This window comes from Microcaecilia unicolor, chromosome 3 (assembly GCF_901765095.1).
Source record: "Microcaecilia unicolor chromosome 3, aMicUni1.1, whole genome shotgun sequence".
Lineage (NCBI taxonomy): Eukaryota > Metazoa > Chordata > Amphibia > Gymnophiona > Siphonopidae > Microcaecilia > Microcaecilia unicolor.
In genome coordinates this window covers 419372162-419388440 of record NC_044033.1, presented here as the reverse complement: position 1 = coordinate 419388440, position 16279 = coordinate 419372162, and the positions used below count along the sequence as shown (strand labels likewise).

At 46.5% G+C, this 16279-nt stretch overlaps 1 protein-coding gene across 1 annotated transcript in view; it reads right to left on the bottom strand.

Annotated features, from left to right (window-relative positions):
- WDR35 (WD repeat domain 35) overlaps window positions 1-16279 on the bottom strand; it is a 228007-nt gene that overhangs the window by 87901 nt on the left and 123827 nt on the right. The window contains 1 exon segment of the mRNA XM_030198830.1: window positions 3673-3726. Coding sequence (XP_030054690.1) covers window positions 3673-3726 — 54 coding nt within the window.

Sequence of the window (16279 nt, the reverse complement as noted above, 5' to 3'; positions counted from 1 at the left end):
AAACAATTTTAATCATATAGTAATGCAAACCTTTTTTCAAAATGAATCACTGGTTATCATTCATTATTGTGGTGATTTAGCCAATAGGTTTTAGATCTCATGCCTATGAACTATTCTATAACATTCCAATACTTTTCAATCCCAAACATAGCAACTGGATCCCAAGCAGAGTTAAAATCTACTCTAACAATCCAGCCAAACTGAACTTCTTCCACAATGTTAACACAGTACCTCATACTACTCACACAGTCTATAGGAAAATGCCATGACACAGATGGTACCTAATAAATATTGCAACTTCCCATATCAACCTAGATTCCTACTTACCACTACCAATAGGATACATAAATGCAAGGTCGGTTGTTAATAAGGCCAACATCATTAGAGACTGGATAGAAGAGTCACAATTTGGTACAGCCTTAATAACTAAGACATGGTTACATTCTCCAGATGGCCCGACTCTTCACAGCATCTGTCCTCCAAGCTACAAAATTCAACATCTCCCTAGAAACAACAAAAAAGAAGGAGGAATCACCATTATCTACAAATCCTTCTTTAATGTCAATCCAATTCTAAGACTGCAATCTCCCAATCTAGAAGCAATCTCATGTAACATTTTAGACAAATCATTATCCTAAAATATCAATTTACTGCTATATCACCCACCAGGAAACTGGAATAAAGTGGAAGAGAATATCACTGAATTCATATCTAACACGTGTAAAATAAGACAATGTCAAACTAGTGGGACACATTAACTTACATCTGGACAAACAGAATGATCTCAATACCAAAAGCTTCTTAAATTTCCTTAATAACTGGAATTTTTACATTCCTTACTCACCAACTCCCAATCACATAACAAAGGTCACCAACTTGACATTCTAGCTCATAGATTCACAGACTCCACCAACTTTCAAACATCTTAAGTCTCATGGTTGCCAACACCTTGGTCAGACCATTTTAAATTAAATTTCACACTTAAGTGGAAAAAAAAATAACCTGAATACATTTAAAACCAAAAAGTCTACTTTCAAAACAAGAGGCTATCAATAGAAATCAAACAAAATAAAACATGGAAAAGAAAATAAGATGATACCTTTTTTATTGGACATAACTTAATACATTTCTTGATTAGCTTTCGAAGGTTGCCCTTCTTCCTCAGATCGGAAATAAGCAAATGTGCTAGCTGACAGTGTATATAAGTGAAAACATTCAAGCATTACTATGACAGTCTGACAGGGTGGGAGGAGGGGGGTGGGTAGGAAGTATGCATGGCGACATCAAAGCATATCATTGATATTCTAACAGGATGAGTGTGGATAGGTGAGGGGAGGGTGATCAACAGAGACATACAGCTTTATGGTTTATAATGGGCTAGGAACCCCAGATCCTTGTTAAGTCCTTTCTGTTGGGTGTTAAAATATTCAATCATTCTGACTTCAAAGGTCTTACGTTCTTGTATGGTTTTAAAGTTACCTTTCAGGATTCTCACTGTGAAGTCACTGGTACAGTGTCCTGGTCCTGTAAAATGTTGACCAACAGGCGTAGGAACCCTGCTGGCACCAGTATTGTTCATGTGATGTCTATGTAAATTGAATCTTGTCTTAAGCATCTGGCCTGTTTCTCCAATATAGCATCCTTCGTTACATTTTTTACACTGAATGATATATACCACATTGGAAGATGAGCAAGTGAAAGATCCCTTTATGTTGAATATCTTTCCTTTGTGGGTAACTGTGGGGTCCTGTGAAATATTTTGGCATAGTTTGCAACTGGATAAATTACAGGGACGTGTGCCCTTCTGTTCCTTTTCAGTCTGTGATGGAAGTTTACTTCTGATTAGCTTGTGTTTTAAGTTGGGTGGTTGTCGGAAGGCCAGTACTGGTGGGGATGGGAATATCTCTTTCAGTAATTCATCCTCCTGGAGTATAGGTTGTAGATCTCTTATGATTTTCCTCAGTTTTTCCAGCTCTGGATTGTATGTCACTACAAGCGGGATTCTGTCTGTGGATTTTTTCTTCTTGTACTGTAGCAGATTCTCCCTGGGTGTTTTGAGGGAGGAGGCAATATTCTTGGAGATTATTTTGGGGTTGTAGCCTTTCTGTTTGAAGGATGCAGTCAGGCTTTTAAGGTGTCTGTCTCTGTCCCCTGGGTCAGAGCAGATACGGTGGTATCTTGTGGCTTGGCTGTAAATGATGGATCTTTTTGTATGTGAAGGATGGAAGCTGGAGTTGTGGAGGTAGCTGCATCTGTCTGTGGGTTTCTTGTATATAGATGTTTGTATACAGCCATCACTGATTGAGACCAAAAAATTGACTTTTTCTGGGGAGTAGTCAATTTTGAATCTGATTGTAGGATGGTATGTATTGAAGGCAGAATAAAATTGTTTCAGAGTTTTTTCACCCTCCGTCCAAATCATAAAAATGTCATCGATGTACCGGTAGTATTTTAGAGGTTTGGTCTGGTGTGTATTCAGAAATGTCTCTTCCAGCTCAGCCATAAAAAGGTTGGCATATTGGGGTGCTGTCCTGGTGCCCATCGCAGTGCCCATTATTTGCAGATAGATATCATTGTTAAAGTGGAAGTAGTTGTGAGTTAAAATGAATTTGATTAATTTTGTAATAGTTTCTGGTGAGTACTGATGGAACAAAGAAAAGGCGACCAGGACTAAAACTCTTGACGTTTTCAGCTAGACCTGTTTTTCTTACGAATAAGGCACAAAAAGGTGCCTGAAATGACCAGATGACCACTGGAGGGAATCGGGGATGACCTCCCCTTACTCTCACAGTGGTCATTAACCTCCTCCCATCCCCCCCAAATTATGATGAAGAACATTACTTGCCAGCTTCAGATGTCATACTCAGGTCCATAGAGCGCATGCAGGTCCCTGGAGTAGTTTAGTAGTAGGTGCAGTGCACTTCAGACAGGTGGACCCAGGCCCATACCTTCCCTACCTTTTACACATGTGGAGGAAACAGCGAGCCCTCCAAAACCCACCAGAAACCCACTGTACCCACATAAAGGGTGCTCCTGTCACCCGTAAGGGCAATGGTAGTGGCATACAGTTGGGGTTGGGGGGGCTCTGCACACAAGGTAAGGGAGCTGTGTACATGGGAGCATTTTATGAAGTCCACTGCAGTACCCCCTAGGGTGCTCGATTGCTGTCCTGGCATGTCAGGGGGACCAGTCTACTAAAAATGCTGGCTCCTCCCAAGTCCAAATGGCTTGCATTTGGAAGGTTTAGACTTGGATGTTTTTGTTTTCGAAAATGGCTGAAAATCAAAGACTTCCAAATCGCAAGACGTCCAAATCCAAGGACATCCATGGTATTTTCAAACACAAAAGAAGGACATCCATCTTTTTTAAAAATTACCTTCTTCCCGCCTAGGAATTTGGACGTCTTTTTAAAACGTCTAAATTCACACTTAGACGTTTCTTTCGAAAATGCCCCTCCATGTAACTTTGCAGGTCTAAGTGCTTTGAAAATACGCCTCAAACTATACCTTAGCAACATATATTAAATAAATGTGGTATCACAGTATCTATAAGATTATTTATCATTTATATCATGTCTAATAACAACAAAAAAAATTCTAAAATATCAATAACTTTGAGTTGGATTCTAAACTTCAAAAAGATTCTGGAAATGAAGCTTTTTTTATTACTCACCACAATAAGAGTCTTATCAGATGCCGTTATGCAACAAATAGGATCTCTTGTCACCTAAAATACAAACAGCACTATATGGAATATCAGAGAATCAAAGTTCTTTTCTCTTCTCCTTACTTTTGCAAAATTTCTCCTATCACTGAAGCATTAGGCTTCCACAAATACATCATGTACAAGCTGGGAAAACAGGAAGTTTGACTATGAAGCAGGTTTCACCAGAAGAGCAGAGCTTAGCTCAGCTGTTCCGTTCATCTACATTTCAAAGAGGTAAAGGCAAAGAGAACTGAATATTAAACAGAGGCAACTTATATAGCATCACAGAATGCAAAACACTGGACATCCAGCTACTCTCGTAATTTAATGTACAGGATCATCAGCATGATAGTAGCACTACAAGGTATGTGCATTAATGCATGTCCTAATGTTTTTTTTTAATAATTTAAACATGTATGCTAATATGCGACACTAAAAAATTTAGCTCAGGGGATAAAAAATTAGCCTCAATTGCTACAGAGCATGTGGCCATTGCAAACATATCATATAAACAGAAGGATGCACAGGCTCAGTTCTCTTTTCCTCTTGGCTCCATCTTCATGTTTCAAACTCAAGCAAAAGCTAGCTGGACACATTTGGCTAGTAGTCAGAGCAGGACAGTTAATGCATCCTAGAAAAGTTGGGTGAAGAAGAAAAGAATTCCAGAAGAGCAAGAAGCAGACTTCTGTGTGGCTTATGTTATATATTGTACTCCTTTATCCATTGCTGTTCAAGTCTGTGTCTGAAAGTCTGAGTGTGTGTGGGTTTCTTTTCACAATTGTGTGTGCCAGTAAGGATCTTGGATGGATGGAGTCAGAGAATATAGCTGGTAAAAAAATGGAACATGGATGAGGTTAACAACTATGTATGGGTCAGAATGAAGGAAGAATGCTAGGTGAAAGTATGGGTAGAGTTAGCAAGGAAGAATGACAGAGAGGTATGATAACACCAAGAAAACAGTGGATGTTACAGGTAAAGAAGGAGAAGACTGTGGTGGGGCATGATCAGAGTCAGAGCAGTTAGGTCAGAGTTGCAGAAGAAATCCTACATATCCCAGAAGAAGACATTGAAAGAGCAGCCTACTGGTTAGAGCAGCATACTAAGAAATAAGGAATCCAGGGTTCAAATCCTACTTCTATTACTGGCACTCATCATGAACTTGGGCAAAACCCTCCATTTTTCATTGCTCTAGATCCAACTTAGATCCATCTGGGCAGGATCCAACTTAGATCCATCCAGGCCGGAAAATAACTTATATACCTGATTGCAACTCACCTTGAATTCATATGTGGAAAAAGGCAAGCCATCAAATGTAAAATCTAAATCCAAATTAAGTCATATCTATTAGGTACAGAGTAGAAGACAGTACAGCAATGGGATGAAAGGATGAGAGAATGACAAAGGGAGACATGTCAAGGAGAAACAGGGAATAGAAGGGGACAAAATAAAAGAACTGGCATCGGAAAAAGAACCACAGACTAGACCAAGCATTATACTGTATATACTCTGACCTACAACCACGTTAACTGAACCTAATGCTGGAAAACTAAATGCGCTCTTTTGGGAGAGACTCAGAGAGAAAATCCCTCAAAGCAAAGGAATGTTTTTGAAAAAGAATGGTATTAGATGCCAGGAGTGGACAATGGGGAGCCGGTTGATATTGTATATCTGGATTTTCAGAAGGCGTTTGACAAAGTGCCGCACGAAAGACTCCTGAAGAAATTGCAGAGTCATGGAATCGGAGGTAGGGTATTATTATGGATTAAGAACTGGTTGAAAGATAGGAAGCAGAGAGTAGGATTGCGTGGCCAGTATTCTCAGTGGAGGAGGGTAGTTAGTGGGGTCCCGCAGGGGTCTGTGCTGGGTCCGTTGCTTTTTAATGTATTTATAAATGACCTAGAGATGGGAATAACTAGTGAGGTAATTAAATTCGCCGATGACACAAAATTATTCAGGGTCGTCAAGTCGCAGGAGGAATGTGAACGATTACAGGAGGACCTTGCGAGACTGGGAGAATGGGCGTGCAAGTGGCAGATGAAGTTCAATGTTGACAAGTGCAAAGTGATGCATGTGGGTAAGAGGAACCCGAATTATAGCTACGTCTTGCAAGGTTCCGCGTTAGGAGTTACGGATCAAGAAAGGGATCTGGGTGTCGTCGTCGATGATACGCTGAAACCTTCTGCTCAGTGTGCTGCTGCGGCTAGGAAAGCGAATAGAATGTTGGGTGTTATTAGGAAGGGTATGGAGTCCAGGTGTGCGGATGTTATAATGCCGTTGTATCGCTCCATGGTGCGACCGCACCTGGAGTATTGTGTTCAGTACTGGTCTCCGTATCTCAAAAAAGATATAGTAGAATTGGAAAAGGTACAGCGAAGGGCGACGAAAATGATAGTGGGGATGGGACGACTTTCCTATGAAGAGAGGCTGAGAAGGCTAGGGCTTTTCAGCTTGGAGAAGAGACGGCTGAGGGGAGATATGATAGAAGTGTATAAAATAATGAGTGGAATGGATCGGGTGGATGTGAAGCGACTGTTCACGCTATCCAAAAATACTAGGACTAGAGGGCATGAGTTGAAGCTACAGTGTGGTAAATTTAAAACGAATCGGAGAAAATTTTTCTTCACCCAACGTGTAATTAGACTCTGGAATTCGTTGCCGGAGAACGTGGTACGGGCGGTTAGCTTGACGGAGTTTAAAAAGGGGTTAGATAGATTCCTAAAGGACAAGTCCATAGACCGCTATTAAATGGACTTGGAAAAATTCCGCATTTTTAGGTATAACTTGTCTGGAATGTTTTTACGTTTGGGGAGCGTGCCAGGTGCCCTTGACCTGGATTGGCCACTGTCGGTGACAGGATGCTGGGCTAGATGGACCTTTGGTCTTTCCCAGTATGGCACTACTTATGTACTTATGAGTTTTGGGATCAGCCGCAGGATAATACAATATATTGTACAGCGATTTAACCAAGTTACGTACCATAACAAGTGTTCTTTGTGGATAGCAGGATACAAATCCTCACATATGGGTAACGTCATCGGATGGAGCCCACACAAAGAAAAAGCCATTCCAGCTAAAAAAAAGTTTTGAAAGCCTCTGAAAAGTCCAACCATGCATGCAACTTCACCTCATGCCACTATGTGGATCTTCTCAATCTTTGTAAAAGCTCAATTAGGAGACCACTCTAAGAGGAGGTGGGTATGCTACATGCTGCCTTCAGTATGACAACACTTATGTTCTTATTTAATACAATATGTGCCTGCTAAAGCCTACACACATGCTAATGTCTTCTGATGCTTGTTTAGCAGGGAATAAGATTCTAAGGATTATTTTAGATTCTAGACTAATAATGGAACAGTATGTAAATATGTTAATAAAAATATGTTTCATAAATTGAGAATGATATGCCGCCTCAGACCATTTTGGAGGCCCAACATTTAAAAATAATTGTTTAGGTGCTGGCTATCTCAAATAGACCACTGCAATAATGTTTGGTGGCCTTCCCAGAAAGACAAGTACATAGAATCTAGGTTTTACAGAATGCAGCAGCAAAACTGATTTTAGGGGGTAAGGCTATTGGACATGCAACTCTATGTCTGATGAAATTACACTGGCTTCCAGCAAAAGTCAGAGTGGAGTTTAAATTGACCATTATTTTTAAAATGTTACATGGGTTTTGCACAAATAATCGTACTTCTTTTATCTCAAAGTAATCCAGCTAAATATCTCCATGCATTCCATGAAATTAAACTTGCTGTACCAAATGTAAGATATCGATTAGCAACAAAGCGAATGCTACATACCTGTAGAAGGTATTCTCCGAGGACAGCAGGCTGATTGTTCTCACTGATGGGTTGACGTCCTCGGCAGCCCCCTCCATCGGAAAGTTTACTAGCAAAGGCCTTTGCTAGTCCTCGCGCGCCCATGCGCACTGCGCATGCGCAGCCGTCTTCCCGCCCGAAACCGGCTCGAGCCGGCCAGTCCAGTATGTAGCAAGACAATACACTCCAAGGGAAGACTCAACTCCAAAGGGGAGGCGGGCGGGTTGGTGAGAACAATCAGCCTGCTGTCCTCGGAGAATACCTTCTACAGGTATGTAGCATTCGCTTTCTCCGAGGACAAGCAGGCTGCTTGTTCTCACTGATGGGGTATCCCTAGCCCCCAGGCTCACTCAAAACAACAACCATGGTCAATTGGGCCTCGCAACGGCGAGGACATAACTGAGATTGACCTAAAAAATTTACCAACTAACTGAGAGTGTAGCCTGGAACAGAACAAACAGGGCCCTCGGGGGGTGGAGTTGGATCCTAAAGCCCAAACAGGTTCTGAAGAACTGACTGCCCGAACCGACTGTCGCGTCGGGTATCCTGCTGCAGGCAGTAATGAGATGTGAATGTGTGGACAGATGACCACGTCGCAGCTTTGCAAATTTCTTCAACGGAGGCTGACTTCAAGTGGGCTACCGACGCAGCCATGGCTCTAACATTATGAGCCGTGACATGACCCTCAAGAGCCAGCCCCGCCTGGGCGTAAGTGAAGGAAATGCAATCTGCTAGCCAATTGGATATGGTGCGTTTCCCTACAGCCACTCCCCTCCTATTGGGATCAAAAGAAACAAACAATTGGGCGGACTGTCTGTGGGGCTGTGTCCGCTCCAGATAGAAGGCCAATGCTCTCTTGCAGTCCAATGTGTGCAGCTGACGTTCAGCAGGGCAGGAATGAGGACGGGGAAAAAATGTTGGCAAGACAATTGACTGGTTCAGATGGAACTCCGACACGACCTTTGGCAGAAACTTAGGGTGAGTGCGGAGGACTACTCTGTTGTGATGAAATTTGGTGTAAGGAGCCTGGGCTACCAGGGCCTGAAGCTCACTGACTCTACAAGCCGAAGTAACTGCCACCAAGAAAATGACCTTCCAGGTCAAGTACTTCGGATGGCAGGAATTCAGTGGCTCAAAAGGAGGTTTCATCAGCTGGGTGAGAACGACATTGAGATCCCATGACACTGTAGGAGGCTTGACAGGGGGCTTTGACAAAAGCAAACCTCTCATGAAGCGAACAACTAAAGGCTGTCCTGAGATCGGCTTACCTTCCACTTGGTAATGGTATGCACTGATTGCACTAAGGTGAACCCTTACGGAGTTGGTCTTAAGACCAGACTCAGACAAGTGCAGAAGGTATTCAAGCAGGGTCTGTGTAGGACAAGAGCGAGGATCTAGGGCCTTGCTGTCACACCAGACGGCAAACCTCCTCCAATGAAAGAAGTAACTTCTCTTAGTGGAGTCTTTCCTGGAAGCAAGCAAGATGCGGGAGACACCCTCTGACAGACCCAAAGAGGCAAAGTCTACGCCCTCAACATCCAGGCCGTGAGAGCCAGAGACTGGAGGTTGGGATGCAGAAGAGCCCCTTCGTCCTGCGTGATGAGGGTCGGAAAACACTCCAATCTCCACGGTTCTTCGGAGGATAACTCCAGAAGAAGAGGGAACCAGATCTGACGCGGCCAAAAAGGAGCAATCAGAATCATGGTGCCTCGGTCTTGCTTGAGTTTCAACAAAGTCTTCCCCACCAGAGGGATGGGAGGATAAGCATACAGCAGGCCCTCCCCCCAATCCAGGAGGAAGGCATCCGATGCCAGTCTGCCGTGGGCCTGAAGCCTGGAACAGAACTGAGGGACTTTGTGGTTCACTCGAGATGCGAAGAGATCTACCAAGGGGGTGCCCCACACCTGGAAGATCTGTCGTACCACACGGGAATTGAGCGACCACTCGTGAGGTTGCATAATCCTGCTCAACCTGTCGGCCAGACTGTTGTTTACGCCTGCCAGATATGTGGCTTGGAGCACCATGCCGTGTCGGCGAGCCCAGAGCCACATGCTGACGGCTTCCTGACACAGGGGGCGAGATCCGGTGCCCCCCTGCTTGTTGACATAGTACATGGCAACCTGGTTGTCTGTCTGAATTTGGATAATTTGGTGGGACAGCCGATCTCTGAAAGCCTTCAGAGCGTTCCAGATCGCTCGTAACTCCAGAAGATTGATCTGCAGATCGCGTTCCTGGAGGGACCAGCTTCCTTGGGTGTGAAGCCCATCGACATGAGCTCCCCATCCCAGGAGGGACGCATCCGTGGTCAGCACTTTTTGTGGCTGAGGAATTTGGAAGGGACGTCCCAGAGTCAAATTGGAGCAAATCGTCCACCAATACAGGGATTTGAGAAAACTCGTGGACAGGTGGATCACGTCCTCTAGACCCCCAGCGGCCTGATACCACTGGGAGGCTAGGGTCCATTGAGCAGATCTCATGTGAAGGCGGGCCATGGGAGTCACATGGACTGTGGAGGCCATGTGGCCCAGCAATCTCAACATCTGCCGAGCCGTGATCTGCTGGGACGCTCGCACCCGCGAGACGAGGGACAACAAGTTGTTGGCTCTCGTCTCTGGGAGATAGGCGCGAGCCGTCCGAGAATCCAGCAGAGCTCCTATGAATTCGAGTCTCTGCATTGGAAGAAGATGGGACTTTGGATAATTTATCACAAACCCCAGTAGCTCCAGTAGGCGAATAGTCATCTGCATGGACTGCAGGGCTCCTGCCTCGGATGTGTTCTTCACCAGCCAATCGTCGAGATATGGGAACACGTGCACCCCCAGCCTGCGAAGTGTCGCTGCTACCACAGCTAGGCACTTTGTGAACTCCCTGGGCGCAGAGGCGAGCCCAAAGGGTAGCACACAGTACTGGAAGTGGCGTGTGCCCAGCTGAAATCGCAGATACTGTCTGTGAGCTGGCAGTATCGGGATGTGAGTGTAGGCATCCTTCAAGTCCAGAGAGCATAGCCAATCGTTTTGCTGAATCATGGGGAGAAGGGTGCCCAGGGAAAGCATCCTGAACTTTTCTTTTACGAGATATTTGTTCAGGGCCCTTAGGTCTAGGATGGGACGCATCCCCCCTGTTTTCTTTTCCACAAGGAAGTACCTGGAATAGAATCCCAGCCCTTCTTGCCCGGATGGCACGGGCTCGACCGCATTGGCGCTGAGAAGGGCGGAGAGTTCCTCTGCAAGTACCTGCTTGTGCTGGAAGCTGTAAAACTGAGCTCCCGGTGGACAATTTGGAGGTTTTGATGCCAAATTGAGGGTGTATCCTTGCCGGACTATTTGCAGAACCCACTGATCGGAGGTTATGAGAGGCCACCTTTGGTGAAAAGCTTTCAACCTCCCCCCGACCGGCAGGTCGCCCGGCACTGACACTTGGATGTCGGCTATGCTCTGCTGGAGCCAGTCAAAAGCTCGCCCCTTGCTTTTGCTGGGGAGCCGCGGGGCCTTGCTGAGGCACGCGCTGCTGACGAGAGCGAGCGCGCTGGGGCTTAGCCTGAGCCGCAGGCTGTCGGGAAGGAGGATTGTACCTACGCTTACCAGAAGCATAGGGAGCAGTCTTCCTTCCCCCGAAAAATCTTCTACCTGTAGAGGTAGAGGCTGAAGGCTGCCGGCGGGCGAATTTGTCGAATGCGGTGTCCCGCTGGTGGAGAGACTCTACCACCTGTTCGACTTTTTCACCAAAAATGTTGTCCGCACGGCAAGGCGAGTCCGCAATCCGCTGCTGGAGTCTATTCTCCAGGTCGGCGGCACGCAGCCATGAGAGCCTGCGCATCACCACACCTTGAGCAGCGGCCCTGGACGCAACATCAAAAGTGTCATAGACTCCTCTGGCCAGGAATTTTCTGCACGCCTTCAGCTGCCTGACCACCTCCTGAAAAGGCTTGGCTTGCTCAGGGGGAAGAGCATCAACCAAGCCCGCCAACTGCCGCACATTGTTCCGCATGTGTATGCTCGTGTAGAGCTGGTAAGACTGGATCTTGGACACGAGCATAGAGGAATGGTAGGCCTTCCTCCCAAAGGAGTCTAAGGTTCTAGCGTCCTTGCCCGGGGGCGCCGAAGCATGTTCCCTAGAACTCTTAGCCTTCTTTAGGGCCAGATCCACAACTCCAGAGTCGTGAGGCAACTGGGTGCGCATCAGCTCTGGGTCCCCATGGATCCGGTACTGGGACTCGATCTTCTTGGGGATGTGGGGATTAGTTAAAGGTTTTGTCCAGTTCGCAAGCAATGTCTTCTTTAGGACATGGTGCAAGGGAACAGTGGACGCTTCCTTAGGTGGAGAAGGATAGTCCAGGAGCTCAAACATTTCAGCCCTGGGCTCGTCCTCCACAACCACCGGGAAGGGGATGGCCGTAGACATCTCCCGGACAAAGGAAGCAAAAGACAGACTCTCGGGAGGAGAAAGCTGTCTCTCAGGAGAGGGAGTGGGATCAGAGGGAAGACCCTCAGACTCCTCGTCAGAGAAATATCTGGGATCTTCCTCTTCCTCCCACGAGGCCTCACCCTCGGTGTCAGACACAAGTTCACGAACCTGTGTCTGCAACCTCGCCCTGCTCGACTCGGTGGAACCCCGTCCACGGTGGGGGCGTCGAGAGGTAGACTCCCTCGCCCGCATCGGCGAAGCTCCCTCCGCCGACGTAGTCGGGGAGCCTTCCTGGGAGGTGGCCGCGGTCGGTACCGCACGCGGTACCGACGTCGGGGACCTCAACCTGGGCGATGGGCCAGCCGGCGCCACGCTCGACGGTACCGGAGGCGCAAGCACCGCCGGTACCGGAGGGGTAGGGCGCAACAGCTCTCCCAGAATCTCTGGGAGAACGGCCCGGAGGCTCTCGTTCAGAGTGGCTGCAGAAAAAGGCTGAGAGGTCGATGCAGGCGTCGACGTCAGAACCTGTTCCGGGCGAGGAGGCTGTTCCGGGCTGTCCAGAGTGGAGCGCATCGACACCTCTTGAACAGAGGGTGAGCGGTCCTCTCGGTGCCGATGCCTGCTGGGTGCCGAATCCCTCGGCGACCCAGAGCTCTCGGTGCCGACACGGGGAGGGGACCGGTGTCGATGCTTCTTCGACTTCTTCCGAAGCATGTCACCGGAGCTCCCCGGCACCGACGAGGAGGACGTAGAATCCATCCGTCGCTTCCTCGGGGCCGAGACCGAAGAGGGTCGATCCCGGGGGGGCTGTACCGCAGGAGCCCTCAGGGTAGGAGGAGGCTCACCGCCACCAGCAGGGGAATGGACAGCCCTCACCTGCACTCCTGACGATGCACCTCCGTCCGACGACATCAGCAGACGAAGTCTCGGTACCACCGACGTCGATGCAGTCGCCCGATGCCTCGGCGCCGATGCAGAGGTCCGATGCCTCGATGCAGTCGATGGAGCGGCAGCCAAGGAAGATGGTCTGGACGCTGACGACGTCGATGCACTCGATGCCTCCGGTGCCGATGTCGACGAAGAGCCCGAGAACAAAACGTTCCACTGGGCTAATCTCGCTACCTGAGTCCGCCTTTGTAACAGGGAACACAGACTGCAGTTCTGAGGGCGGTGCTGGGCCCCTAGACACTGAAGACACGCAGAGTGCCTATCAGTGAGCGAGATTACCCGGGCGCACTGGGTGCACTTCTTGAAGCCGCTGGAAGGCTTCGATGTCATGGGCGGAAAAATCACGCCGGCGAAATCAAAAGCCGAAATGGCGAAAATTGAAGCACCAAAATTTAAGGGGAGAAAAAATCTCGACCGAGGCCAAACTAGGCCTACCCCGACAACGAAAGAAAACTTACGGGGCAAAAGCTGAGAAATTACGGGAAGGGCAGAAAACCCGAAAGGGTCTTCCGGAACACTTCCGGAGCGCTTCCCGAACTTTTTGTAACGAAAAAGAAGAAAAAACACGTCGAAAAGGACGCGCGAGGTCGACTCTCTGGGGCACGAACGGCGTAACACGACCGTACCGAGCGCGGACGAAAGAAGACTGGCCGGCTCGAGCCGGTTTCGGGCGGGAAGACGGCTGCGCATGCGCAGTGCGCATGGGCGCGCGAGGACTAGCAAAGGCCTTTGCTAGTAAACTTTCCGATGGAGGGGGCTGCCGAGGACGTCAACCCATCAGTGAGAACAAGCAGCCTGCTTGTCCTCGGAGAACAAGGAATATACAGAGAGGTCCTGATGTATGGAATGCCCTGGCTATGAAATTGATAAATGTTTATTATAAATGTAGAAATGAGGAAAAGATATTTATAAATATGTTTACAAATTTTATTTAAAAATTATTATGTAGGACTGATCTTTCTATATTTAGCTGTAATTATGGATCTAAATGGATATTCTTTTATTGAAAGTCGCCTTAAACCTGTTAGGTTAAGCAAGCTAGAAATGCTTATATTAAATTAAATATACTCTAGCGCATAGCATGCTATTTTTTTGTGTGTGCTAAACAGTTTCATCATGCATCTTATGCTTTACTACATAGGCCCCTATATGCTGCCAACTTGTATTCCATAGGACTACAATGATTTCAAGACAAATGCTAATGAGGATGGATTGGATGGATGGTAGACCTAGACTGATTCTCAGGAGGCTGTCTTCGTGAGTTGCTGGCTAAACTAGAAGTAGACAAAACAATGGGGCCTGATGTGATACATCCGAGGGTACTCATGGAACTTGGAGAAGTTCTGGCGGCTCCCGCTGTCTGACCTCTTCAATGCTTCCCTAGAATTTGGAGTGGTCCCGGAAGACTGGAAAAGGGCGGATGTGGTCCCTCTGCACAAGTACAGAAGCAAGGAGGAGGTTGCGAATTACAACTCGATCAGTCTGACCTCAATGGTGAATAAACTAATGGAAACGCTTCTAAAGTGGAGGATTGTGAGATTTCTCGAATCAAATGGACTGCAGGACCCCAGGCAGCATGGTTTCACTAGAGAAAGATCTTGTCAGACAAATCTGATTGACTTCTTTGACTGGGTGACCAAACAGTTGGGTGTGGGAGGGACTCTAGATGTGGTGTACTTAGATTTTAGCAAAGCCTTTGACACGGTTCCGCACAGGCGACTGATGAATAAATTGAGTGCCCTCAGTATGGAACCTAAAGTGATTGACTGGGTTAAAAACTGGTTAAACGGAAAGGAGACAGAGGGTAGTGGTAAACGGAGTTTGCTCTGAGGAAAAGGATGTTACAAGTGGTGTACCGCAAGGGCTGGTCCTTGGGCCGGCTCTTTTTAACATCTTTATGAGTGATATTTATGGAAGGGCTGTCTGGTAAGATTTGTCTCTTTGCGGATGATACCAAACTCTGTAGTAGGGTGAACACCACGGAGGATGTGGATAGCATGAGGAAGGGTCTGGCGAAGCTTAAAGAATGGTCCGAAAATTGGCAACTAAGATTTAATGCTAAAAAATGCAGGGTCATGGACTTGGGTCACAAAAACCCGAGAGAAAGTTACAGTATAGGGGTTGAAGAGCTTCTGTGTACGAAAGAAGAGTGGGACTTGGGGGTGATTGTGTCCGATGACCTTAAGATGGCCAAACAGAAAAGGTGATGCTCAAAGCCAGAAGGATGCTCAGGTGCATAAGGAGAGGGATGACCAGCAGGAAGAATGGTGATGGTGCCCTTGTACGTGTCTCTGGTGAGGCTCCATTTAAAATACTGTGTGCAATTCTGGAGACCGCACTTACAGAAAGATATAAACAGGATGGAGTTGGTCCAGAGGTCAGCAGTCTTAGTCATAAAACATATAGGAACAATCTCATGAACCTCAACATGTATATGCTGGAAGAGAGGGAATATGATAGAGATGTTTAAATACCTAAGAGGCCTTTTTCAAATGAAGGAAACTTCTGGAATCAGAGGGCATATGATGAAGTTAAGAGGAAATAGGCTTATGACAAATCTGAGGAAATACTTTCACAGAAAGGGTGGTGGATGCGTGGAACAGCCTCCCGGTGGAGGTCGTAGAGACGAAAGCTGTGTCAGAGTTTAAGGCGTGGGACAGGTGTGATCTGTTTGGAAAGGAGGAGTTAGTGGTTACTGAGGATGGACAGAATGGATGGGCCGTACGGTCCTTATCTGCGGTCATGTTTCTAAATCACTTGAGAATATACAGTACTAATGGATAATTCATTCTTCTTTAATTATACAAAGATGTATCAGCACTACTGAAGTTCTTACTACCTTGTTTCACCATTCCATTATTCCTCATATTCTGTACACAGTTCAATTTAAGGAAAAACATTTTGAATGTGTTTTAATCAGTTTATACTAGAAAGATATTTAATTGCAATAGCTCCAAATTTAAAAAAAAAATCAGAAAACCAAATGAATTTCAGAAACAAAGCTAATAATGCATTGCTTTTTTTTCAAGCTCCTTTTCCTCTCCACTAGAAGCTACACTCTGCCAGCTGAGAGGACACATGGTTTTTCCGAATTGTAGCATCACTCTTAGCTTGTTCTTGGGGGACAATGTAGAAAGTCATCTGGCCCTTTCAAGATGGGCACAGTAAATATCAGCTCTGACACTCACAGTTCCTTCCAATTTGAGGACCAAAAGAACTAAGGCTATTCCAATAAAAAGCCTTGCCTGTAGAACAGCACTAACTACTGTGCTACGGGACCAGTCCTATGTTATAGTACTTCAGCAGGTCTTAAAATGTCATCACAGCATGAAAATGACACCCAAACAATAAGTGGGAAAATCATGCAGAGCATAGCTCATGCAATTCTTTTCAACCCTTCTGCA